The sequence below is a fragment of the Xenia sp. Carnegie-2017 genome, unplaced genomic scaffold, assembly GCF_021976095.1.
Source record: "Xenia sp. Carnegie-2017 unplaced genomic scaffold, XeniaSp_v1 HiC_scaffold_23, whole genome shotgun sequence".
Taxonomy (NCBI): Eukaryota; Metazoa; Cnidaria; class Anthozoa; order Malacalcyonacea; family Xeniidae; genus Xenia; species Xenia sp. Carnegie-2017.
The window spans coordinates 5,959,612-5,984,526 of NW_025813486.1; the positions used below are offsets into that span (position 1 = coordinate 5,959,612).

Genomic DNA, 24,915 nt, shown 5'->3' on the forward strand with positions numbered 1-24,915 from the left:
TTTAAAGAATCAGCAACATAAACATGATTTGGACCTAACGATTGTTTTCGAATTTCCAGAGCTTTTTTGTAAAACTCTACAGCTTTTTCGTAGTTTTCAGTTTCGTAAAACACATAACCAAGATTGTTTAAAGACTGAGCGACATCAACATGATGTGGACCTAACGATTGTTTTCGAATTTCTAGAGCTTTTTCGTGAACCTCTATAGCTTTGTCATAGTTTTCAGTTTTTTCAAAAACTACACCAAGATTGTTTAAAGAAACAGCAACATCAACATGATTTGGACCTAACGATTGTTTTAAAATTTCCAGAGCTTTTTCGTAAAATTCAATAGCTTTGTCATAGTTTCCAGTTTTTTCAAGCACGTTACCAAGATTGTTTAAAGACTGGACGACATCAACATGATTTAGACCTAACGATAGTTTTCGAATTTCTAGAGCTTTTTCGTGAACCTCTTTAGCTTTGTCGACGTTTGCAGTTTTATAAAACACCAAACCAAGATTGTTTAAAGACTGAGCAACAGTGACATGATTTGGACCTAACGATTGTTTTCGAATTTCTAGAGCTTTTTCGTGAACCTCTAAAACTTTGTCGTAGTTTCCAGTTTTTTCAAAAACCACACCAAGATTGTTTAAAGAAACAGCAACATCAACATGATTTGGACCTAAAGATTTTTTTCTAATTTCTAGAGCTTTTTCGTAAAATTTTATAGCTTTGTCGTACTTTCCAGTATTACAATACACATTACCAAGATTCATTAAAGAATCAGCAACATAAACATGATTTGGACCTAGCAATTGTTTTCGAATTTCTAGAGCTTTTTCGTGAACCTTTATAGCTTTGTCGTAGTTTCCAGTTCTTTCAAGCACGATACCAAGATTGTATAAAGATGAAGCGACATGAACATGATTTGGACCCAGCGATTGTTTTCGAATTTCCAGAGCTTTTTTGTAAAACTTTATAGCTTTGTCGTAGTTTTCAGTTTCATAAAACACACCACCAAGATTGTTGAAAGACTGAGCGACATCAACATGATGTGGAACTAACGATTGTTTTCGAATTTCTAGAGCTTTTTCGTGAACTTCTTTAGCTTTGTCGTAGTTTCCAATTTTATAAAACACCAAACCTAGATTGTTTAAAGACTGAGCGACATCAACATGAGGTAGACCTAACGATTGTTTTCGAATTTCTAGAGCTTTTCCGTGAACCTCTTTAGCTTTGTCGTAGTTTCCAATTTTATAATACACCAAACCAATATTGTTTAAAGAATAAGCAACGTCAACATGATTTGGACCTAACGATTGTTTTCGAATTTCTAGAGCTTTTTCGTAAAACGTTATAGCTTTGTCATACATTCCAGTATTATAATACACATTACCAAGATTGATTAAAGAATCAGCAACATCAACATGATTTGGACCTAACGATTGTTTTCGAATTTCTAGAGCTTTTTCGTTAACCTCTATAGCATTGTCGTAGTTTTCAGTTTTTTCAAACACCAAACCAAGATTGTTTAAAGAATCAGCAACATAAACATGATTTGGACCTAACGATTGTTTTCGAATTTCCAGAGCTTTTTTGTAAAACTCTACAGCTTTTTCGTAGTTTTCAGTTTCGTAAAACACATCACCAATATTGTTTAAAGACTGAGCGACATCAACATGATGCGGACCTAACGATTGTTTTCGAATTTCTAGAGCTTTTTCGTGAACCTCTATAGCTTTGTCGTAGTTTCCAGTTTTTTCAAAAACTACACCAAGATTGTTTAAAGAAACAGCAACATCAACATGATTTGGACCTAACGATTGTTTTAAAATTTCCAGAGCTTTTTCGTAAAATTCAATAGCTTTGTCATAGTTTCCAGTTTTTTCAAGCACGTTACCAAGATTGTTTAAAGACTGGACGACATCAACATGATTTGGACCTAACGATAGTTTTCGAATTTCTAGAGCTTTTTCGTGAACCTCTTTAGCTTTGTCGAAGTTTGCAGTTTTATAAAACACCAAACCAAGATTGTTTAAAGACTGAGCAAAAGTGACATGATTTGGACCTAACGATTGTTTTCTAATTTCTAGAGCTTTTTCGTAAAATTTTATAGCTTTGTCGTACTTTCCAGTATTACAATACACATTACCAAGATTCATTAAAGAATCAGCAACATAAACATGATTTGGACCTAGCAATTGTTTTCGAATTTCTAGAGCTTCTTCGTGAACCTCTATAGCTTTGTCGTAGTTTCCAGTTCGTTCAAGCACGATACCAAGATTGTATAAAGATGAAGCGACATGAACATGATTTGGACCCAGCGATTGTTTCCGAATTTCCAGAGCTTTTTTGTAAAACTCTATAGCTTTGTCGTAGTTTTCAGTTTCATAAAACACACCACCAAGATTGTTGAAAGACTGAGCGACATCAACATGATTTGGAACTAACGATTGTTTTCGAATTTCTAGAGCTTTTCGTGAACCTCTTTAGCTTTGTCGTAGTTTCCAGTTTTATAAAACCAAACCAAGATTGTTTAAAGACTGAGCGACATCAACATGATGTGGACCTAACGATTGTTTTCGAATTTCTAGAGCTTTTCCGTGAATCTCTTTAGCTTTGTCGTAGTTTCCAATTTTATAAAACACCAAACCAAGATTGTTTAAAGACTGAGCGACATCAACATGAGGTAGACCTAACGATTGTTTTCGAATTTCTAGAGCTTTTCCGTGAACCTCTTTAGCTTTGTCGTAGTTTCCAATCTTATAATACACCAAACCAAGACTGTTTAAAGACTTAGCAACAGCGACATGATTTGGACCTAACGATTGTTTTCGAATTTCTAGAGCTTTTTCGTAAAACGTTATAGCTTTGTCATACATTCCAGTATTATAATACACATTACCAAGATTGATTAAAGAATCAGCAACATCAACATGATTTGGACCTAACGATTGTTTTCGAATTTCTAGAGCTTTTTCGTTAACCTCTATAGCATTGTCGTAGTTTTCAGTTTTTTCAAACACCAAACCAAGATTGTTTAAAGAATCAGCAACATAAACATGATTTGGACCTAACGATTGTTTTCGAATTTCCAGAGCTTTTTTGTAAAACTCAACAGCTTTTTCGTAGTTTTCAGTTTCGTAAAACACATCACCAAGATTGTTTAAAGACTGAGCGACATCAACATGATGTGGACCTAACGATTGTTTTCGAATTTCTAGAGCTTTTTCGTGAACCTCTATAGCTTTGTCGTAGTTTCCAGTTTTTTCAAAAACTACACCAAGATTGTTTAAAGAAACAGCAACATCAACATGATTTGGACCTAACGATTGTTCTAAAATTTCCAGAGCTTTTTCGTAAAATTCAATAGCTTTTTCGTAGTTTCCAGTTTTTTGAAGCACGTTACCAAAATTGTTTAATGACTGAACGACATCAACATGATTTGGACCTAACGATAGTTTTCGAATTTCTAGAGCTTTTTCGTGAACCTCTTTAGCTTTGTCGTAGTTTGCAGTTTTATAAAACACCAAACCAAGATTGTTTAAAGAATCAGCAACATAAACATGATTTGGACCTAACGATTGTTTTCGAATTTCTAGAGCTTTTTCGTAAAATTCAATAGCTTTGTCGTACTTTCCAGTATTATAATACACATTACCAAGATTGATTAAAGAATCAGCAACATCAACATTATTTGGACCTAACAACTGTTTTTTAATTTCTAGAGCTTTTTCGTAAAACTTAATAGCTATTTTGTACTTTCCAGTATTATAATAGACATTACCAAGATTGATTAAAGAATCAACAACACCATCATGATTTGGACCTAACGATTGTTTTCGAATTTCTAGAGCTTTTTCGTAAAACTTTATAGCTTTGTCGTACTTTCCAGTATTATAATAGACATTACCAAGATTAATTAAAGAATCAGCAACATCAACATGATTTGGACCTAAAGATTGTTTTCTAATTTCTAGAGCTTTTTCGTAAATTTTTATAGCTTTGTCGTAGTTTCCAGTATTATAATACACATTACCAAGATTGATTAAAGAATCAGCAACATCAACATGATTTGGACCTAACGATTGTTTTCGAATTTCTAGAGCTTTTTCGCAAAACTCTATTGCTTTTTCGTAATTTCCAGTATTATAATACACATTACCAAGATTGATTAAAGAATCAGCAACATCAACATGATTTGGACCTAACGATTGTTCTTGAATTTCCATAACTTTTTTGTGAAACTCTATAGCTTTTTTGTCATTTCCAGATTGCTTAACTTGTATAATTTAATGCGATGAATTTGCACGTATCAACCTTAGCGTCAACAACTTAGCATCGACGAAAGACAATTGCAACGTCATGAAGATAAGCAAAATTCTTTAGCTCCATTTAAAATGTGGACTTACTAAATTGAACAAGCAATACTGTAGTTTATGACAAAGATAAACACACTTTCGGATCAATATTTCTACTTCTAATACGACTTAAATATCTAAACTATTCAATGATTACATGCATGACTCCATTTGCGATTTTAAAGAAAATGTACTTCGTGGTGAGTCATAAATAATTAAATATACTTTAGAAAAAGCCTTACCTTGATTAAGATGGCAGTGATTTGTTTTTGGTAAGCATATTGTTCATGTTTGGAATTGTAACTTCGTTTGATTTATCTACAATTACAGAATTTACAAGCTTCCATAGGTCAAATTTATACGTCGTAATCAAGCATGAAAATTCTTTGTTTTTTGTCTTACAAACCTTCTAATGGTTAACGGCGTGTAGCACTGAACAGTTGAACTTTTAGAAAGATTTAAAGTTCTGACAACTTAAGCATCATATATTCTTCCTTCGAGTCGATAAGTGGAAAATTATTTTCTGCCACGGAATTTAAAACATCTTAAGAATAGATTATTATGTAAAGCAAAGACATGGTTTTATAATTTTTATTGTTTTTGTTCATAAGTTTGAATATAATTTGGATCAAATTGATCAATAGAAATAAGTATATATTTTACTAAAATACACCGTTTTGTAGATAAATTGGAAGTATGACCATAAAGTGGGAGTGTTAAAAAGAATTAATAAGTTGCAATACTCATATATGTTTTTAAATTTATTGTAACTACAATGCGATGAATTTGCATACATGAACCTTCGCAACCAAAGCTTGACGAAAGACAATTGTAACGTTAAAAAGATTAGCAAATTTTTTAGCCGCATTTAATATGTGGACATACAAACTAGTTTATCACAAAGATAACACACTTCCTGATCAATATTTCTACTTCAAATACGACTTAAATATATAAACTATTCAATGATCACATGCGTAAGTCCATTTGTAATTTCAAACTAAATTTTCTTCCGGATTCGTAAATGTCATTTCATACTATCACAAGTATAATGAAATAAAACATATTTTATAAATATACCGTCCGGACCCTAAGATAAATATAATTGCATGCTAGCAAGCAATTTAAATTCCTTAACAAGCAAGCACATCTTAATAAACACGCCTTCCTTTAGATGACAGTGATTTTTTGGTAAGCAAATAGTTTGTATTTGTAACTTTGCTTATTTGGTGTACATCTACAGGATCACAAGTTGCTACGGGTATCTATGATGTATATTTTATAGTACTAGGTTGAGACTAATATTTATTAAAAGTGTATTAATTATATTTGAAGAACAACTTTTATTTAAGATCTCATTTATACATCGTTCACACACACAAGAATTCTTTATCTTTTGTCTTACAAACCTTTTAGTGGTCGACGGTTGAAGCTTTGAACATTTGATCTTTCAGATCTCTTAACGTTCTGATAAGTTAAGCGTCAAATGGTTTCTTCGTTGAGTTGATACGTAGCAAATTATTTTGTGCAACTTAACATAAAACATTTAAAGTTTATTGTTATGTAAAGCAAAGATACGGCCTTATGATTTTTATTGTTTTTATTAACATGTTTGAATTTTATTACCGTTTCCTTGGTATTTCGGGAGCTTGTTAAAAAAAACTTAGCTCCATTATTAAGAATTGGTCTTATACATGAAATTTACAATATCAGATTGTGGAACTTTTGTTTCATTTGCTTGTTTAAGTTGAATAAGACAAACTAGGCGTTCGTTGGCTTAAATTTTGGGAAAAGTAAATCTCACGCCTTGATAACGTAAAAACACATAATATTCTGATAAATTGAATGAAGAAAAGCTGATATAGAATTCTTATTGTAGAAACTATAAAGATCTGTTAAGATCATGTCCGATGTTTGGCTGTATTATTTAGGTATATTTCAAGCTGTTTCTGGTAATCGAATTGATCCGTAAGATGGCAAAATTAAGTCTATTAAAAGCACAATGTCTTGTGTCGTTTGGCATATTGTTCGTGACGGCATATTGTGCCATCACGAACAATACAAAGCACAATGTCTCAAATATAAGCGACTTCACACCAAGAATATAGTGGGGTGGGGAAGAGGTGTTTAATAACGCTGCTGCTGAAATATCGCTTACCGAACATAATGGTTGTATCATGTTTTCTGAGATATTGTAGCACGGACCACTGTATAGAAGGCTAAAACCATAACTTTTAGTTGGGTGGGGAAGGGGTGTTTAATAATGCTGCTGCTGAAATATCACATACACAAGTCAATGGCTGTATCACGTTTCGTCAGATATTTTATTTAGATAAATAATGTTTACTATATACAGAGTGTCTATTGTCTTGTGTTTTACCAAAATACTCTTTGCCAGTCGTAATTCATAAAGTTTGTTTATCTGCCTTTATTTGTAAAATTACGCCTAATGAAAGCTGGCTCATTACGTGAAAATATATACTGCCCTCTAAATATTTCCAATTGTAAGGTCATTTTATTACTTGAAAATGTCAGTTATGTAAAACGTAATATATGTATATGAGATTTTGGAGCTAATGGGTAAAATGAAACGAAATATTCAGTTTTCAAAAGTTACTATCCAAAACTTTGCAATTTATTTGTGTTATTTCTTTTCGAGCGCTAGCTGTAAATTCATATTTTTACTTGTTCTCAAAATAGAAATACACAGCTTGTGTGGATAACGCTTTTTTACATATTGTTCGTAGAAATCAGAAGTGGTGATGATGCTAATGCTAAAGATGTCGGAAATTCTCCTGGTGTTGAAAATACAAAACAAGGTACTATGCCTTTCAATTCTAATTTATTTTATATATATTGCGTAACCTAAGCATATTTGTTTTGAATTGTATCACAATTCAAGTCATTTGATTGGTATTTATGTGTTTTTATGAAGATTTATATTATTTGATAATATGCACAATGTACGTATACAGCGTTGCACTTTCGGACTCCAAACGTTCGCTTATTACGTATGTTCAATACTGTATCAGTGACTTAAATTTTCCTTTTTCGAACGACAAATAATTTAAATGTACTGTGTACCAGACGGCAGTGCTCAGCACAACTTGACAAGTCTTTGTCTATCTCAAAGAATACTGCGTAGCAGCAAAGTGGCGCAACTCTTTTCATAAAGTGCTCAAATTGACTACATTTCATAAATTACATTAAATAAAAGGATTATAAAAAATAGACTAAAACCTTTTAAAACAAATCTTGAAAATAATGTACACCATACAGACCATACCCTGCATTTTAGAAGTGTTCAGGTTGGACCATCTGTTTTAAAAGTGCTCGTGTTTAATTACAATAATTACTATTTTCTTTATTAGAGTTTAGGAGATTTGTCGGAGTATAACTTTCTTTCCAGATAGAAATTATGTTTTTTGCCCCTGGCTAACAGCAACGAAAGTATTGACAAAATTGAAAAACATCACTAAGTACTTTTCTTCAAATACAGTGTTCAATCACATTTTACATTAACAAATGTTATGAAATATATGAGTTTTTTTCATCACATGTCTAAGCAACACTGAATGGTAACATTTGCGGCTGGTTTAATCTGTTTTAATCATGACAGTAAAATTTTCTCACTTTAAAAATTGTACTTGAAGCACACTATCAGTCAGTTGAAATTAAGATAAAACGTGAGGTGATAATGACATTATGCAATCTATTATTTTAAAGTAACGTTTATTTGTATTCTGCTTTTTAATCATAAAAACATCTCAACAAACTATACTTTGGATATACTGGCATACTTCACGTTTGCACCACCATGCATACACTACCTAACTAATGACATTGAAAACTTTGCAAAGAACGGCCACCATCAAATCGACTTGCTCAATATGCTTCATTAAATAAGAATTCCTGTTCATTGCAAGTAAAATGCCTCAAAATCATATGGAAATTTTCATTATTACAAATGTAGCATTAAATTGCACATTTATTCAATGATTTTCTAAATTCTAAATTTACAGAAAATTACAAGTTTTTTCAACTCTCTCCTTGCTAAGTATACTCGAGATTACCTCTTCAGTGTGAACATCATTCAAAAGACCACAAAGATCATTTTCTAGCTTAGAATTAAATTTTGAATACTTTTTACTAAGAATTGCATTTTGAAAGTTGCATAGAGCATAAAAGTTGCTATATAAGTTTTTTCTACTAGAAAATTTCCCAAAATAGATAAGCAAATAACGTTACTAATCGCAAAACATAAAAACAACGACTGTTTTTATTGATTTCAATAAATTACTCCCACTGATCTCAAAATAAATAAATATAATTATTTCGATTATATTAGAAGAGCAAGTGAGTCCAAAAATTTCATTTCTGATTCAAACTGTGTTTTAATTGATGATTGTCAACTGGCTTGATGACCTCCATTAAAAAGTGCACGTCAATCAGTTCAAGCCACTTACGACTTAAGCCACCCGATTGGGCAAGGGTAACACTATTGCTTAAATATCGCTTACAGAACTCAATGGCTGTATCATGTTTTCTTAGACATAGTAGCACTGACCACTGTATAGAGGGCCGAAACTATAACTTTTAGTGGGTTGGGCGAGGGGGTGTTTAATAACGCTGCTGATGAAATATCGCTTACGGAACTCAATAGATGTATTATGTTTTCTTAGTTATTGTAGCACGGACCACTGGTTAGAGGGCCAAAACTATAATTTATATTGGGGTGTTGAAGGGAGTGTTTAATAACGCTGCTGCTAAAATATCGCTTACAGAATTTAATGGCTGTGACATGTTTCCTCATATACTGTAGCACGGATTACTTTATAGAGGCCGAAACTATAACTTTTAGTGATGTGGGGGAGAAGATATTCTTTAACGCTGCTGATGAAATATTGCTTACAGAACTTAATGGCTATATCATGTTTTCTCAGATATTGTATCAGTGACCATTGTATAGAGGGGCAAAACTAGAACGTTAATTGGGTAGGAGATGGGGTGTTTGATAACGCTGCTGATAAAATCTTGCTGACAGAACTCAATGCCTGTATCATATTTTCTCAGATATTGTAGCACGCACCACTGTATAGAGGATCGAGACTAGAATGTTTAATGGGTGGGAGAAGGGGGTATTCATATTTTCAATTGTGGTCCACTGATTTCTTGTGAATACCAACGTATTCTACATTTAACATAACGCAAGTATAGTTAAACAAATACACCAATAAATAGACAGTTACTTGGCTAGATATAAAATTGATTTGAAAATTTTATGTGAAAGCATGGAAATTATTTGCTCAATTGCTCTCTTTAACTTTATTAATAAGAGATCTCCAAAGGAGCGTTCTATTATACGAGAAAATTTTTCAAATTAGTAAAATATGATTGTGGTAGCCAAAGACAATTGAAATGTTCTGCATCCCACATAAAATACAAAAAAGATGTTACAAAATTTAAAGCCGGAAGTTCGATCATTTGCTTGCGTCGTTCGTGTTGCTTATCTTGTCAATTATTTTATACTTTAGCAGTACAAAATCATGATTTCCTTCACATATTTCTAAAACAGACAAGAAGCTTATCGAGAGGGCTGAAAGATATGATAAGAATTTAAATCGCTTACTTACTTTTTTGTGGTGTTAAATATTTATTGAATTGCATGATTCATTATCTACGCGAGTATAAATTTCATCCAAAAGGAAATTTTCTCGATAACGAAAACCCTGACACAATAGACACAAGACAGACAAATTGTTTCTTGTAAATAAACCATCATGTGCTTAGTAAAATAATTGAAAAATGCAAAAACCATCTTCAATTTGCCAAAGGTAAAACAATACCAGCAATGTTGCACGAGAATAAGAAAAACAGGAGGTAGGGCTTGAGTTTACAGAAATAAAGATAACGAGGTTCACTTTACCAAGGTGAATAAGAGAAACAGTACGTGTCAGATAATTTACAGTTAAAGCTTAAAATGCCTATAAAATGAAAATTTTGCAGCCTGTGTTGTACTTTTATTGAACAGAAATTTTAATATGACAACGGAGTTTCTCTACTAACTTATGCTTTTATTATGTTCGATACATCTAACTTTGACGTCACATTGCATAATAAGAACTAGAATTATTCGGTACATTTGATAATACTCTACTTCAACTTTGCAGAGTGTCTTTCTTTGTTATGTGTTAATGATATAAAATACTGCCTACTATTATCAATGTAAAGTTGTCACGAAAATGAAGTGCATTTAAAACATGGCAGCGACTCATTTTGCATGCAATATGATGTCACAAGTTATATAAATTTGTAATAGCAAGGACTTCACTTCAGTAATTTTAGAATGAAAGAGTCATACATAAAAAGTTTTAGAAAGCATTCATTTCAAAAGTTCTGGTCAATGTAAATATTATGTAACTAGGAAAGTTTTCGTTTCATTGGCACTTTAATGATGTTCACACAAGGTTTGAGAGAATAATTGTTGAGTTTTCGCTGTTGATCGAACTTCAATGTTCATAATTGGTATCAAACATAAGATAGTCTATCTAAAAGATGAGTGTCGAGAACGGAAAGAAAAGTTAAATTAAGCTATTTTGTTATTTTCTGCTGTAAACAAATTTTTAGACTCTAAAAAATATGCTCTATAAATTTATATTTAATATTTTCGAAAAACGTAGGGTTATTTCTTTAAAATAATATATGAAATTACTGCAAAAAGAAGTTTTTCTGATTAATTGTATGGTATAAGCTAATCTCAAATGTTGCCAGATTTGATTGTACAATTAAAGAACTTATGATTTGTCTAATGGTTGCTAATAAGTTTTTTCCAAAATGTGAGGTAGCTAAAAATATCTTTTCCTGATTGGGAAAGTTCAAGCTATTTTGACGTATTAATTTCCATTCTTTCACCCTTGAATGTAATGTTTTATCTATTTTTTTTAGAATTGATATTGCAAGAGTGGAAATACATTGATGAATCAACGAAACATAGAGAATCGTTTTTAAAATTGATTGAATGTGGACGCAATTCCAGTGTTGATGTTAAAGTGGTGGGCAATGTACGAGTAATTTTCTCAGAAGAGTTTCGCATTGGCAAAGGAAGTGATGCAACCCGTGTTTTTCTTCGACTGGGTAAGGATGGTTACGGTAAAGCAGTGAAACGAATATATCGAGATAGCTACATCCAGCTTGCGCTACTCGAAAAAGAAATTTTGAATAAATTCAACGCAAGAAAGTCGAAATATGTTGTGAATTATTCTTTCCTAGAGGAAGAGACTGGAACTGAATATGTGTATTTGATATTAGACTTATGTGAAGAATCGTTGGAGAGTTTCGTAGAATCGTCTACTTTACATGATCTTCAAAAAGCTCTTCCAGAAATTCTCAGACAAATTTTGCAAGGATTAGCCGATCTTCATAGCGGCCCAAATCCTATTCTTCATCGTGATTTAAAGCCCACCAATGTTCTTCGAGATTCACAAGGCAAATTTCTGATAGCTGATTTTGGCATTAGTCGAATATTGAATAATGATTGTACGACATATGAAAGCAAGCCTAACTCGGGAACTGAGTATTGGATTGCTCCTGAATCATATTGTGAAGATAAAGATACAGTCGATAAAGGACGGTACAAGAAAGAGTCTGATGTAATGGTAGGTGCAGGAATATAACCATTTGCACGACATGCATGTATAAAGTGAATTTGTAACATTACATTGTTAATCTTTTTAGAATGCAGGAATGGTAACTTATTGTATTGCAACAAAAGGAAAGCACCCGTTTGGAACTAAACGGCATAGATTGGACAATATGTTAAATGGAAACCCTGTTGGTTTGGACGAAATCAAGGATGAAGCACTGAAAGACCTTCTATCGTGGATGTTAAATCGACAACCAGAAAACAGACAATCGGCTACTGTGGCGTTAAAACACCCATTTCTTATGTCAGATGACGAGAAATTTGACTTATTATGTAAAGTTGGAAATCTTCAGCAGATTAAGACAAATGATCCACTGTGTAGTGTCGTTCAACAATTGAATAGTGAATCCTCAGATTGGAAAAGTAAAATAGACAGTGATATTTATGATTATTTTAGAACGGACGTCGTGACTGGAAAGATTTTTACATATGACTCTTCATGGACAGAATGTTTAAGACTTATTCGAAATATTAACCAACATTGGAACGATCGACCACGGCCAAAACCTCAACCAGAACTATTTTATAAGATTGGCGATCACAAGGCGTACATTCTCAAAAAATTCCCCAATCTCCCTGTTCGAGTGCATGCTACTGTGAGGTCAAAAGAAGAATTGAAAAACAATCCAGATCTCAAGAACTTTTTCATTTTCAGTGAAAGGAAACCACATCAATAATAAACAGTTTTTAAACAGTAAAAACAGTTTGTGAAAAGGCAAATGAACAGGAAATATACCGTGTAAAATAAAATTTACTCAGACTGGAAAAGACAAATAAATTTTATACGTATATCATTATTTTGATTGTTGGCTTTCATTGATAGATCGATTTATTGCGACCAGCACTAAAACCATCAATTTTATAAAGTCGATGTTCCTAAAGAGTTCTTTTTTAAATCCCAGTTCGGGTACGTGCGGCTGTCTGGTCAAATGGCGAATTGAAAAACATTCCAGAACTTAAAAACTTTTTCAGTTTTTAATGAAAGCGAACCACAATGAAAAGTTTACTGTCAGGAAAACAAATAAGAAATCAACGATACAGTAGTTAAGGGATTTATTTTATAGATGTAAAGTAGCAAAACACTTTTCACGACGTATTTGGATGATGTATAATCACATTTCTACATCTAGCTTACATTATTGAATGATATAATATCTGATTATTTAAATTTTATTCTCAATTGCTTTTGTTAAGGACGTATGACATTTAAAGTCAACTTTATAATACATAGTATATACTGTCCCATCCTTGATCATTGTTCTGAGGACTTATTGCCCATTCTTGTTAATTGCTCGGAGAACTTTATTCAAGTATATTATTTATTCTTGATAAGAATTTCTATACAATAAGATGATAGAAGATAATGTCAGCTTACAATATACTGCCAGCAAAATTAATGACAAAAATTAATAACGTAAGAATTACTTACTTTGAGAAATGGAGAATACCAATGAAGTATTGTATTCCATTCTTTTTACTCCAATGCTAGCATGTAAGTCTTTGCAATTCTAATGTATAATCTTGTGCGTATACAAATTATGGTTTTTGCAGTCTTTTAGAGGAATTTTATCTTATTTTCATTTGTCTTTAATGCATTCGGCGCATATAAAGTTTAACATTTGAAAATGTCAATGAAATAGTCACTAAAAGTTGATTATGTATTAAAGTTCATTTTGTAAAAATAAGCATGAACGGAAAAACTTTTTTCCGTTTACTAAGACTAATTAAGGATTGGAAATTTAATCTTTTTTTTCTCTTTCTGTATATTTATGTCTCATTTTACATCGTTCGTTCACTTTAGTGACTTTATTTTTTAATCTTTTGTCAACGCTTTGTTTTATTTGACACCTGCTGAGCTAAGCGTTTCAAATTTAAACTAAAGCTGTTTTTTGTAGGATTTAATCTTTCTCACGCATGAGTTTAGGGACGTAAGATTAAAGATGGGGGTGCATGCTGGTGGGGATAAAACATTCGTATTCGGCAAGATCGAATGCCTAAACTATGTTTATAATACTATACTAAATTTTCACTTGTAACATAGCATAAATATATTGTCTAATTTATCATATAGCTAGTTACTGTAATTAGTATAGTGTAGAACACAAGTTTTTAGCCTGTGTTTTTACCATTTTTAGCCTGCTATAGCTACCACAACCCTCGAAAAATACTCTCCCATTTACAAACACCTACAAAATACTAACTTAAAATTCCAACACTCACTTTGTGTTTGACAATCTTAGACGATGCAAATACCCTTAGCACAAGTTAGCTATCTACACAATAAACGCAAACACAACTAGACCTGAACAAATTGTAAATAATTTACTCCTTTTACGGTTATAATGCATGCAGGGAGGTATAAAGTTTACAATTGGAAACAATATGCAACAAAAGGTTGCATCAAAGCAAATTTATGGGTAAAACTCTCATTATTTTATTATGATACATGCTAAAGACATGGGCTTAGAGAGTTTGATAATCAAATGGTGGGTATGATTTTCACATATTCATGTCATATAATTCGTTAAAAACAATGAATTTCAAAAGAATTCAAGACAACAAATCATGCATATATGAATATGAACCGCCAACTATACAATTTTCCCAACTTTTGCTTTTCTGTAAAATATCCTTAACATATGATTTCTAAGAACAATCAAAAATTACAATTTCTAAGAATAATAAAAAATCAGAATTTCGAAGAGCAATAAAAAATTACTATTTAATTATTACATTATACACAAAAGCATACTTGTATAAGATAATTGTCCAAAGAAAACTATTTTATTAAAAATCATTATGTGAGAGCCATTGCTGTCTCCATCATTTGAATAATGATGATTTATACGTTGTATTTACAGTTAAACTTAATCTCAGGTGAGGTCAATTATCATTTAGTTCAGCAATCACTTATTTGTTCTATGTTAACAGAACGTTTCCCAATCATTACTTCCGCTGGCGATATCTGCAAAATTCAAAAAACGTTAATGAGACTTGTTGAAGAATCAAGGTCATTTCAACTATATAAATGTAGTTTCATTCAGTAGAGGACGGTTACAACAGTTACAGCAGTTATATCTCTATTTTAAAATACTTTGCAGTTAACTCTATTTGAGCTATTTTGGTTAATTCTTATTTTATATTCTGTGTTATTTTTACGATTATCTAGGTGTAGGCACGTATCTTTTTCATTACGGCTTATGATTGATTCCAAGTACAATGGAGTACAACACGCAATGGAAATGATAAAGATCGAGTAGTTTATTGTTATCGCCAGTACACAATCGGAGAATACACTCATATTATATTATATAGTTACTACATTATTTAGGGGCTGCAAGTACAATACTTCAAAACACAACAAATGTTATTTTCAGTGATATCTGCAGGGAATTTGTTAGCTGGAATTCAAATGATAAACGCCAATAGCACACATGTGTCAAGCTTACGTTCGTTACGTATTGTGAATTATTAATCGATTATAGAAAGTTCTTCACCTTTCTAAATTTCGCCCATTTCATTTGTTTCCTCGTGGTATTCATCAGTTACTCTCATAACTGCCTCCCACCAATTATTATCATTAAGAGTAAATGTGCGACCAGTGGCTTTCTCGTATCAGAAGATATGAGGTGTATACGGTTTCGACCAGGTATTTGTAAAACGGTCGTACTTCATAACGTAGCCCCATAATGGACGCATAACTTGAAATGTCACTTCGACATGTGTTGCGCTTGCAGAAATATTCACTCTCTCTCCATTACCACTTACTTCTTCTGTGACTTTTCTTTCGTTTAAATAGTAAGTTACGATCATCTTTGAGATCCACGAACTTTTGGAGTAATATGTAGTATTTAATGTTTTTTCTGGTCAACTGCTTTTGGCTTATATCGTCGAGAATTGAGTGTTGTTGGGTCTTTGACGCAAAATTTTCATTATTTGAGCAGGTTGAATTTCTTTGAGGGCAATAAATTTCATCAGTTGATATATAACCCATTACTTTTGTTTATCCATACTCATTGCTGACTCCCATTACTGCCTCCCAACAAAGATTACCATTAAGAGTAAATGTGCGATTTTTTGCTTTTTGGTATCGGAAGATGTCAGGTGTATATGGTTTTAACAAGGTCTTGTTAAAACGGTCGTACGTCATGACATCACCCCAAAATGGACGCATAACTTTAAATCTCACTTCGACATTTGTTGCGCTTGCAGAAATATTCACTCTCTCTCCAAATCTGTATTTATAATGATAAACCATCAAAACCATCGAAATCTGTATTGATAATCTTTTTCACACGGACATGGCTGTACCACACATGTCCAAGGAGGCTTTTAGAGAATTAATGATAGCAGCTACTAAAGGAGTTAAATTTAGTTTTAGAGATAACATGTACAAACAAATTGATGGGGTGGCTATGGGTTCTCCTCTTGGACCAGTACTTGCTAATATTTTCGTAGGCTATTATGAGTGTAAGATGTTTGCCTCTTCTGGGCCTCCAGATGTGCCGTGGTACAAACGTTATGTTGACGACACCTTTTCCCTTCTTCGTAACTACAAAAATCGCCAATTATTTTTAAATAAACTCTATTCTTTTCACCCTTCTTTAAATTAAACGTCTGAACATGAATCAAATTGTCAGTTAGCGTTTATGGATGTTCTTGTGTATATACGCAATGTTCAATTCATAACAACATTCATCGCAAGGCAACTTTTACGGGTTTGTACACACGCTTTAACTCTTGATTTCTTTAGTAAAGTGTTTACTAAAGCGAGTGCTTAGACTGTCATCAGAGGAGTTCATTGAGGGTGATCTCAACTTATTGAAAAAGATATTTCTCTCAAATGGATATCCGGAAAAAGGCTTAATAAACTTTTTTCATCCACAAAAAATGAGCAGAACAGGCCTTTTGGACCAGCTAAAACGCCCTGTGTTTATCAAACTTTTATGGAGGTGATGATATTGAAAGAGAAAATAAGAATATTACGGAGAATTTGTTTTTTGCAAGCCATGCTATCGTTCTATTTTCGAAAAGAACTATTCTACCACCTACCACAAAGAATCTCTTACATTAAGCAATGTAATTTACGAATATAAATGTGAGTGTGATGCTCGCTATGTAGGTAGAACGTCTCTAAGGTTGGGTGTTAGGATCGAACAGCATGTAACAACTTCAATCAGAAATGGAACGGTCCCCTCAAGACCACAACCAAAACGTGATTGTAAGAAAAGTAATTTAGTTTCATGTGACTCCGCGATAGGTAAACATCTCTTGAATAACTCCGAGTTTGCTGATTCTTATTCAGACGACAATTTTAGAATCATTAAGAAATGCCGTTCATTCTTTCAGTTACGCGTCATGGAGGCTGTTTTAATTAAGTTAACCAATCCCGTCCTCTGCCGACAAAAGGTTTATGTCTTTAATTTATTCCTGTTTTGAGCGTTATCTCCCCTTTTAGAGATGACGTACACCCTTTCTTGGCATTATTAATATCGGTAGATTGTAAATTTTCATTTAGCAGACGTTGACACCTGAGGAGTAGTCAGCCGAAATGCATCGTGTCGTTTAATTTAGAACTATTGGGTTAGTGCTCTTTACTTAAAACAGTTCTTTTAAGAACTATCAACTTGTTATATTACTTTTACCGTTCACTAAGGTGTTCTCTATCTTTGGAATTATTTTCAAATTTGTCCCCACGACAAAGTCCCTATTTTATTATTTAAGAAAGCGCTATAATGTTGGTCAGGTTCGTGACCTGACTAAATTGGTGAGACTTAGAGGAAAGGTTCGCTCGGTGGTAGCAGCAATCCAGAATTTTACGATAACTGACCGCGCGCTACGCACTCTTATGGCTAATTATGTCAGCAAAAGTGCTTTTTTATTTTATTTTGTTTTGTTTTTTTTGAAAAAGAAATCTTCAAATAACTTTTGGTTGCTATATTTATCTGTAAATGTGCTGATTCGCCAATGATCTCACTGACTTTTTCTGTATGTACTTAAGGCCCTGTGCACACGATACAGGATTAGTTAGATACCGGATTACTTTTCGTACCGGATAGGCCTTGCGTTCATACGGCTTAGCTGAAATCCGATACGCTTTATATCGTTTTTTCCGGGGCGATTTGACTCCGCTGTGGAAGTGGTATAAAACCAATCCGATACGTTCCGTTGTCGTGTGAACGTTCGAATCCGATACGTTCCACTTTGGCAACTAAGAAGTCCGTGCGATTTTTCAAAAATGAAAGCAAACATAGCGATACAAACTATGTTTTAAATGAATAATCCGCCAGCAAATATAATATATCTTCAACATGGCATGTTTAAGCTTTTAACAATGTATTATCGTACTGTGAAAAGCTTCTTTCTAGTATTATTGTAATGGCAACATATATTCGGTCGTATTTGGACATTACACTCTTCCAGTCCTTGCGCCCATTCGTAAAAAACCTTAATACGCCTAAGAAAAAACTCTACTTAGTTATCGTTCAAAAAAAAATTCTCATTCTTACGAAATATTTGAATTAGCAACCATCGTCGTTATCGATTGCACGCACAAGTACTGGGGCGATATAAAAACTTATGTATCGTCTTACGAATCCGGCATCGTGTGAACAGAGTGCATTTTTCGTATCGGATTGCTCAGCGAATCCGGTACAAGACGAATCCGGTACAAGACGAATCCGGTATCGTGTGAACAGGGCCTAAGTCAAAATAAGTAATAGGAGAACTGCATTTGAATTATGTCTACAAATCATAAATGCATGAAGCAAGTTTAAAATTGAGTTGTAATTTCAACATAATTTTCATGTTTCATAGTCTCATATTCTCATCGTGTTAATAATTTAGTAATATTTTAAAATATTCTCATAAATCCTTCAAGATTATTTGGAATGTATAAAAACACAAGCTCTATAGTTACATCATTCATTGTCAAGATTGTGAAACTCTGTGCAATAAAAGTACTAACAGTCTCTTTGGAGGTTTCTATCAACAAGGAAAAAACACTCTAATACTTGGATGAAATATTTATTTATAAAATAGAGATGCAGCTAACAGGGCCTTCTTTAAGGTTTTTTTTTCGATCAAGACTATCATATTTAAATATCCTTATATGGTTTTCCTACAGCCCAATGAAATATGAACCAATCAAAAAATCCAGTTTATTGAAATTTCATTTTAAAATGAGTAATATAAGGTTAAATAGTAAAAATGTTACTGAATAACATAAATATAGCATAATGCCATGTTTTGTGTTTCTTAATAACATTGCGACTATTTAAAGGTCACCTGAAATGCAAAATTCATATTTCTGTTTATTTGACATATAAAATGTATATATTGCGTAGACTATTGAAACGAAATTTGAAAACAATCCCATGATTATTTTAAGAGATATCAACGTGTGAATTTGTGTTTTTTTTTGAATAGAAGTAAAAAATATTCCGTCGGTTTATCGTCGGAAAGTACTCGGCGTGACGTAATAGTTGCCATTGACATTTCACGCGAGAAAGCGGAAAATATGAATTCATAAATAAAGTTTGATTTTGATCGGCTATTTTAAGATGGTTTACTGTGTGGCATTTATCTGCAAAAGCGGTTCTTCTAGGAACCAATCTAAGGCGGAAAAAGTTGGGTTTTTCAGTTTCCCCGCTAAAAATCCTTTACGCCAAGCATGGGTCGATAAGGTGAAAAGGAAAGATTGGAATCCTTCGAAAAGGTCAAAGCTCTTTTTGGCACACTTTGAAGCCTGCTGTTTTGTCCAAAACCCCGGAGTCCTGAAATCTTTAGGATGGCGACCAACCAGGTTAAGGTTAAAGAAAAACGCAATACCAACGATCTTCGACTATTCGAGGTCGAAAGTTGGTGATAAACGGAAACCGGACGCAACTAGAAACGCGTATGCAAAGCGCAGAAAATTAGAGGTAAAGTCTTGTAGCCAAGCAGTTTTTAATGTAATTATAGTGCATTACTTTAAAAAAACGCATATACAATTCAGATAATAAACGAAGCTCTTGAGAACTCCGTGGAAAACATTGAGCAGCCTGACGAGGACGAAAATACATCAAAAACATGTTCGTTTTTTTGAGTGGACAACTGGACTCAAGAGATAAATGTAACATAAGTGACAATGGAACACAAACTGACAAAGTGGTAAGGGAATGCAATGCAGTTTAGTTTTGTGCAAAAGCCTAAACTGTTGCTTGATGATGTAGAAACGCAGACATGTAAAATGTCAATCTGATATAAAAATCCCAGTCGAAGCAAAAAGCAAACGCACACAAACGAATGCACAAGTGACGTCTCAAGGTTAATTTTTTACATGAACTCAGCGGAAAATAAACATTTTGAAAAGTGTTTCCTTAATTATGTTATTCCGTTGCACAGGGACAGAAACCGAAATTATCACGACAAATGCAAGAAGCACTCAAACGGAAGGTAGTTTATCCGTAGATGAAAACGACAATGATGATGATTTCCTATCAGATGCTGAAATAAGAACTTCGGAAAACAACAGTACCACAGATGAATATCTTAGTTTCAGCGAATTTGAATCGTTAGATGATGAAGCATCAATTGCCGAGTAAGTTAGTCTGCATCATTTTGAAATAAGATAACACAAAACATAAGTTCATTTCAAGTATTTTACAGAGCAAGATAACATTCATATAAAAAATAAGTAATTTTTCCATGTTATAGGGAAAATGATGTTACTCAAAAAAAATATATAGTTTTTGACAGCTGTCTAAGAAAGTTGTTCTCTCGGTGTCGACACTGTGGTGGTCACTGCAAGATAACAACCAGAAGCATTGGAAGCATGGTGAACATCATCGCTAAATGCTCATGTGGCTTTCTTAATAATTGGAATAGTCAACCTACTCATAGTCAGATGCCATTGGGTAATCTTTTGTTATCTGCCAGTATTCTATTTAGTGGTAACAGCCCATCTAAAATCCTGCAATATTTTCAACAAGCAAATGTACAGTTCATTACTGAAAGATGCTACAACTATATACAAAGTGGATATCTTATTCCAAGTGTTTTGAATGTTTGGAAAAAGCACCAGACTATTATGATGACAGAGCGTCAGGGAAAGCAAATTGTTATTGGGGGTGATGGACGATGTGATTCACCAGGCTATTGTGCAAAATATTGCTCATACAGCTGCATGGATTTAGAAAGCAATAAAATTCTAGACACACAATTAGTTCAGGTAACTAGCTCAATTCATTAGTTTATAGTATTGTATTCAAAACAGTATTGTATGCAAACACATTTTAGGAAATGTGTAATATGTACTTATACAACAGGAATACAATGTGTGTAACTAAATCATGTGATATACACCAACATACATGCATACTTGCAGACATACATATCCCAAACACTGTATGATTTTATTTACATTAATATATCTATTACAGTCAAATGAAGTTGCAAATTCAGGGGCAATGGAATTGGAAGGACTGAAAAGATCTTTTAAACTTATTCAGTCACACAATCTTCAAGTGAGTCATCTTATCACAGACAGGCATTGCCAAGTTAAAAAATACATGAAAACCCAACAGCCAGGAGTGAAGCACTATTTTGATGTCTGGCATGTGGCAAAAGGTAAAATTAAGGCTATCGAAAGCTGCTCAAAGTACAGCAATGGGTCTTAAAATAAAGTACTTCCTGATTTGATCAAAGAGTATCTTTATAATCATAAATTACCAAGTGATTAAGAAGTTTTAGAATTTTTCTAAATGCATTTAATTTCATGATATTTTGATCAATTATTGCTATGTTTTGCATTACAATTTTTTAGCCAATGTACAGTGTCTATTTTTTTCTACAGGTATCAAAAAAAAGGTAATGGCAGCCGGTAAGAAGAGTGGATGTAGATTGCTACTTGATTGGGCACAGTCAATATCTAACCATGTCTACTGGTGTGCTGCAAGTAGTGGTGGTGATGAGAAACTACTTAAGGCTAAATGGCTATCATTGCTGAATCACATTTGCAACATTCATGATGGTCATAGCGAATTATTTCCAAAATGTGAGCGTGGTACTCTTGAGCCTCGCTTATGGATAAAGAAAGGTACAAATTAATCCTAAATGCTCTGGTATAAGACATAATAGTTATTTACAGTAATTGATACTTTCTTTATCAACACACTTCAATTGCCAGCCAATGCCACAATGTGGTGTTATTTGTCAACATATGACATAAATGGGCACCATAAAATTTTGTATCTTTTTTCCAAGGATCTAGAGCATTTACTGAATTGGCATCGATTGTTGAAAGCAGGTATCTCATGAAAGATATTGGGAAGCCCAGCCATGAGAAACAAACATCAGCTCTTGAAGGTTTTCATCGAGTTGTTATACTATATGCACCAAAGCATACACATTTCTTTTACAAGGCAATGCAAGCTAGGTAAACAAACAATAAACAATGTTGTTTTCATACTGAAAATGATTGCAAGGTGGCACACTAAAAAGTAAAATTAAATTTTTAGATTACTGATTGCTGCTCTCCATTTCAATGAAAATGGAAGTAAAGAACAAAGGCGTACAAAAGAAAATGGGGAATTAATGTGGAAAGTGTCTCACCCCAAATCAAGACAGTCATGTGGAGTCATCAAAGGTGTTAAAATTGATAGTACTTATGGTAAGGGCAAGTTTTAGCACTCAAAAGCCAAATAATTGTTCTACTGATGGTACATTTCTTGCACTTCTCAGTTTAAATCTTCTCCCCCTGTTTTACAGACTATGTGAAACAACTAATGGAGGAAGTGATAAGGTGCAGACATGCTAATTCCAGTTTAAACCAAGCAATTGCAACAGAAAGACAACAAAAAATACCAGATCCACTGACTAGTAGAGTTAGAAAAGTTGATAAAGTAACAGCAGTGCAACAACATACTTCACGATTCAATCTTAACTAAACTGAAGTCTAACACTCACAGGTATTTATAAATGCTGTGCATATTCAAAGCCTTTATATATGCCAGAAGGTGAAGGAAATGCTTTCCTTATTTCTTTAACAGCACAGGATGGTATAGGAAGTCGATATTTCTTGCCAAGCTTTCCATGTATCCATGCTGTCCATTGCCTATAGTCAGTGTAACGCAAAGTTCTGGGAAACAAAACAAAATCAAACATAAGCAAATTATTGTCGATATATGAGGAGATATCAAAAAAGCTGAAACTGACTCGGTTTCTGGAGCGTCTGGTATTGCCCCGTGATCGTGAACGAATACAACCATAGCTGTTCTAACGACTGTTTCGTTGATGCAGACCATGTGAAACTCTTGTTCTTCTGTGATGCATAAATGGTCACCATGAATTTTAGGGTCTGTCTTCGGTTCCTCATGGCAACAAATGCTTTCCCGGCCGGTTGTCATCGCCACACAGTGTCCACACTCACACCTGCCATTAAAATAAAGAAAAGAATTTTATGACGTGATCTGAAATGTTAATCATGAAAAAAAGCAACGCACCAGTTTGTATATCCAATCCTGTGAGTATATTCGTCAGATGAGCTGTCCGTTGACGACGACGAAGACAGATCTTCGTCAGTTTCAACATTATTGCTACTAGCTAGCGGTTCAGTTTAAACATGAAAATTTTAGCAGCATCAAAAAAAAGTGGTTGCAAATTATCGTCGAATTGGGCCCAATCAATTTCCAACCATGTATACTGGTGTGCTGCTTCCAGCAATGGTGATGAAGAACTTGTCAAGGCAAAGTGGTTGTCAGTTCTCAATCATATATGTGACATCCATGAGGGACATAGTGATGTATTCCCAAAATGTGAACATGATATGTTAGAGCCTAGAATGTGGATAAAAAAAGGTATTGTAAGCAAATAAATTTCAAAGTAACATCAACATTCTTTTTCTTTTTGTTAACTAACTTCTGATCTTAGGTTCAAAAGCTTATGTTGAGCTGTCTTCGATTGTTGAGTCCAAGTATCTCATTAGAGATATTGGAAAACTCAGTTATCAGAAGCAGACTTCATCCATCGAAGGTTTCCACCGAGTGGTGATTCTTTTTGCACCAAAACATACCCATTTTTTCTACAGATCAATGGAAGCATGGTAATATAATTATGACTAGTGTATGATTACTTAAAAAAGTCATCATTGCAAAAGCAATAAGTTGCAATAGTTGTAAACATAAACTTAAAGTGGTACTATGACGAAAACCTAACGTTAAAAAATCATCGATTTTAGCATTCAATAGTTTAAACACATATCAATTATTGCTTTCGTAAAATTTAAGCAAAAATAATAATATAACGAGGGAGTTATGAACATTTGAAATGTCTAATTTTCATGTCCGCCATTAAAATCGGCCATTTTGAATATTTGCAATCAGCAAAGGTCAGTGACGTCATAGTCTTAACACGGAGAGAAGCGCACATTGGAAAGTATACAAAGAAAAACATAAATAGAGCAAAAAAATGTCAAATTAATCGAGATCTAGCTCGCTCTCTGAGTCTTCGATCGAGACAAACGCATCGATTTCTTCATCGGAATTTGTGACGGCATATTTGAACGAATCTAATTCGGAAATTTTGCCATTTATCGATAATATTGAACCGCTTGCTTCGCCAGTTCGCCCGATGAAATTGCTGAGTACGAAGCTACAGTCGCAGAAGAACGGCGGGTTGAAGACATGCTGCAAGATCGTTTTGATGCCCGTGTTGATGTTACTTCATGGTAAGATGTCATTCTTAGTGTGTTACTTTGATCTGAATCGTCTGCCGTTAGCTATGATAACTTTATGGAAACATACAATTTGGCCAACATTAAAGGTGTGAATGTGGCCATTGTTCGTTGGATCTTGTTGTCAACCCTCAAGAGTGCCGATGCTGCATGGAAAT

At 33.5% G+C, this 24,915-nt stretch overlaps 1 protein-coding gene and 2 long non-coding RNA genes across 3 annotated transcripts; 2 read left to right on the plus strand and 1 right to left on the minus strand.

The window, feature by feature from the left end:
- Positions 1-11,633: 11,633 nt before the first annotated feature.
- LOC124448988 (serine/threonine-protein kinase/endoribonuclease IRE1-like) lies at positions 11,634-12,805 on the plus strand. The gene is made up of 3 exons (XM_046999931.1): positions 11,634-11,637; positions 11,715-11,998; positions 12,078-12,805. Exons 1-3 carry the CDS (start codon positions 11,634-11,636, stop codon positions 12,720-12,722), a joined length of 933 nt encoding a protein of 310 aa, XP_046855887.1. The 3' UTR covers positions 12,723-12,805.
- Positions 12,806-19,931: 7,126 nt separating this feature from the next.
- Positions 19,932-20,531, plus strand: LOC124447817. The gene is made up of 3 exons (XR_006948838.1): positions 19,932-19,967; positions 20,042-20,196; positions 20,431-20,531. It is a non-coding gene; the product is annotated as an uncharacterized LOC124447817 (long non-coding RNA).
- A 1,190-nt stretch (positions 20,532-21,721) lies between these two features.
- LOC124447812 lies at positions 21,722-23,633 on the minus strand. Its single transcript, XR_006948834.1, has 4 exons — positions 23,529-23,633; positions 23,242-23,457; positions 22,993-23,164; positions 21,722-22,458 (listed from the first exon to the last, which is right to left on the minus strand). It is a non-coding gene; the product is annotated as an uncharacterized LOC124447812 (long non-coding RNA).
- Between the last annotated feature and the right edge of the window lie 1,282 nt (positions 23,634-24,915).

Coding starts and splice junctions, on each gene's coding strand:
- LOC124448988 (XM_046999931.1), top strand. Junction 11,999..12,077: donor AGAAAGAGTCTGATGTAATG/GTAGGTGCAGGA, acceptor TAATCTTTTTAG/AATGCAGGAATGGTAACTTA.